This window comes from Triticum aestivum, chromosome 2D (genome assembly GCF_018294505.1).
Source record: "Triticum aestivum cultivar Chinese Spring chromosome 2D, IWGSC CS RefSeq v2.1, whole genome shotgun sequence".
Taxonomy (NCBI): Eukaryota; Viridiplantae; Streptophyta; class Magnoliopsida; order Poales; family Poaceae; genus Triticum; species Triticum aestivum.
In genome coordinates this window covers 520,302,506-520,305,777 of record NC_057799.1, presented here as the reverse complement: position 1 = coordinate 520,305,777, position 3,272 = coordinate 520,302,506, and the positions used below count along the sequence as shown (strand labels likewise).

The window sequence follows — 3,272 nt, the reverse complement described above, 5'->3', positions numbered from 1 at the left end:
AAAGACACTTAATTTGAGACGAAGGGAGTACTTAAAAAGAATATAGTATTCCATCTTTTATTTTTTTCTTCCCATCACCCTTTCACCCAATCATCTTAATTTACTTACCTTTCGAACCAATTTCTAAATCACATGCAAGATTTGATAAAAAAATTTATTTACACACTCATACTAATATGCGGAGGTAACTCACAAGCTAACATACTACTCCCTTCGTCCCAAAATACGTGCCTCGAGTTTAGTACAACCTTACACTAAAATTAGTACAAATTTGAGATACTTATTTAGAGATGAAGGGAGTAGAATAGTTGTGTCCCGTTGCAACGCACAACGGACATTGTCCTAGTATACTTCAAATAGTCAAATTGCTCGTCGCTCTTGCCAATCGCAATCATACGTGCAAACCGTGCGTATGTCTTGTGTTAGAAAAAAAAACACTTGTGAATAAAGTGGAAACAAATCCTACATCCAGAATGATCTCGGATGACAACAAGCACGCCGGCATTACCAAATTCTTGGACGTGGACAACAATCCCTCTATAGTCTATACCCATCTCCCAATCAAACTCCAGACCCTGAGTCTTTGTAGTCCTCCCTTCATCATCAAAAAAAGAGTCTTTGTAGTCCCACACCACTACTTATTCCGTAGTCGATAGTACCAAGTCGTCCGTCGCCCGAGCACGGGCAGATAGATCGCTCGCGGTTCTCCACACTACAGTGCCACCAGCTGCCCCACGTTGATCGGGCGGACGAATTCACCGGGGTCGTTGAAGAGCGCGGACGCGGCCAAGCCCGACGCATACTCCGTCGGGTGGAAGCTGTCCCAGAACAGGAAGTCGGCGCGGCTGGGGCATAGCGTGGCGGAGGTGTTGCACAGGCCCACCCCGAACGGCCCTGGGCCGGCGCAGCAGGCCGTGTCCACCACCAGGTCTGCCAGAAAAGGTAACACCACGTTATTAAAATAAATATCCCCACAAGTTACCGCATTAAAAAAGGCTGTTGCTGACATACTGTGGCCTTTTGCGCCGCCGGTTGCGAAGACCGCCTCGGCCATCCCTGCCGAGTCGCAGATGGAGTAGTGCATGTCGTCCAGATCACCGCCGAGGTCCTGGAGCGTCGAGGCTAGCAAAGTGTAGAGTTGCTTGGAGAGGTTGTTCGCCGGGCGGAAGCAGTGGAACTCGTCGAAGTCATTGTGATGTTCCAGCGCGGCCGCCCTCTGCGACGGGCAGCACCCCACCAGCGATGGGCTGACGATGCTGAACTTTCTCGCCCCGAGCGCATACAACTCCTGCAACAAAACAACGTCCCTGATTACGGGGTTCTGACCAGAAGCGCCAGATATATAGCACCTGCTCCCCCAAACCATATTAATTGTCGCTGATTTAGTTCGGGGGAATATATATGGAAAACATGCGGTCACACCTGCAGGTAGGTCCTGTAAGAGTCGACGAGGCATTTCAGGAAGGCGGTGTCGTTGCGGTTAGGGGGCGGGTTCTTGGCATCGGCGTACTCGAACAGGTCGTTGCTGCCGACGCTGATGAAGAAGAGTGATCTGGAGATGAGGTCGTACGAGCCGTTCCCCATCATCATGACGACCAACTTGAACTCCTCCAGTTGGTCGGCCATGCTGTAGACTCCTCCGCACTGCACAGAGGAAGCCAACCTCTTACCTGGTTACTAATGCAGAAATCGAGCCATTTAGTTGGGGCCAAACAAAGTCTAGACGGTGTGCGTACATGATCGCCCGTTTGGTTCTGCAGCCCTGACCCTCCCGATGCAAAGTTGATGCCGTCTTTCATATGTGGAATGATGCCCCCGGCCGGGAGGGAGAGGAAAGCGGGTGGGCTCTCTTTGAATCCAAGTAATTGAGCTGCACGTCAAATAGACAGTCCCTATATTATGGTATATACATATGTACATATACAACAAGCTGGTCAACTCGGTTGTCCTGCATCATTACTTCGCCAATAGTGAATGTACCACAATGTTAAAAAAAAATTGGTTGTGTGGGTCGTTTAATGCCAAGATTTTTTGTTAGCTCAGTCGTTAATATAGCTTTGAGCATAGCGTTTAGTGCTTTGGGTTATTTTTTTGAATGAAAGGGGGTTGCCCCCCTGCCCCATATTATTGAAGCAGAGCACAACCAGTTCACAGATTACAGAGTTATCGCAGTGAGAACCATAAAAAGCATCTAGCCCAAAAGATAAAGGCAACAGCTAAACAGAATAACCAAGTCCAGGACACAAACTAGTCCACAAAGAAAGGCCCAGAGAACCAACAAGAAAACAGGAAAACGAGGAAGAGCGCGCGTAGTCTTCAGTGCTTTCATCTTCTTCAGCGTCTCGATTCTTCAGTGCTTTGGGTATTTTTTTGTTCGAGTTGACATGCTCGCACATTTTTTTTGTGCTAGGTTTTCTGGGGTTGCATTGGTAGTGCGGTCCGGTTTCTTTTGGTTACACTCTTTCGTTTATGGTCTGCTTCTCGTCACTAAATGCTCTTTTCAACAAAACAGAAAAAGTGAACTGAGTAAATCAATCTGCGGTTGGATGGTTAGGAGGACATTGGTATTCTCAATCCATCATGATTAAGAAAAAAATGAAACCAACCCAAGGGCTAACCCTCGTTGGCATTTTTTTATAGGAGAAACTCCGCGAGCACCGCGCGTCCGAGCCAGGACTCGAACTCGGGTGGGCTGGCAGCAACCCCGGCTGCCCAGCCAACGAGCCGACGCCCCGTCCTCAGTTAGTCCATCAGGGTTCAAATCCTAGGGCTCGCATTTATCCTGTATTTATTTCAGAATTTCCGGCGATACGATTCAGTGGGAGGAGGTGTTCCCGTCGATTACAAAGCGCCTACGGTGATTTCGTAAAATCTCAAGATAATATACTGACTCAGCCTCTCAGAGATGCTCATAGGAGTAGGATATGCGTGTGTACGTTCATAGAGATGGGTGTATGTGCGTATACATAAACGCTTGTGTCTGTATTGATGTTAAAAAAAGTGAGAAGGCTTTGGAGCCTAGCACCTAGACCGCCCCCCCCCCCCCCCCACCCAGCCTCTCAGAGATGCTCATAGGAGTAGGATATGCGTGTGTACGTTCATAGAGATGGGTGTATGTGCGTATACATAAACGCTTGTGTCTGTATTGATGTTAAAAAAAGTGAGAAGGCTTTGGAGCCTAGCACCTAGACCGCCCCCCCCCCCCCCCCCCCCCCCCCCACCCACCCACCCAAAGGACATCAGCCTTTCATGTCCTTTCAGTTTCACTAAGA

General features: G+C 48.6%; 1 protein-coding gene across 1 annotated transcript; it reads right to left on the bottom strand.

Moving 5' to 3' along the window:
- Positions 1 to 661: 661 nt before the first annotated feature.
- Positions 662 to 1,814, bottom strand: LOC123049748 (GDSL esterase/lipase At1g33811-like). The gene is made up of 4 exons (XM_044472630.1): positions 1,737 to 1,814; positions 1,423 to 1,644; positions 1,012 to 1,288; positions 662 to 930 (listed from the first exon to the last, which is right to left on the bottom strand). The coding sequence occupies exons 1-4, from the start codon at positions 1,797 to 1,799 to the stop codon at positions 713 to 715; spliced, it is 780 nt and encodes a 259-aa protein (XP_044328565.1). The 5' UTR covers positions 1,800 to 1,814; the 3' UTR covers positions 662 to 712.
- Between the last annotated feature and the right edge of the window lie 1,458 nt (positions 1,815 to 3,272).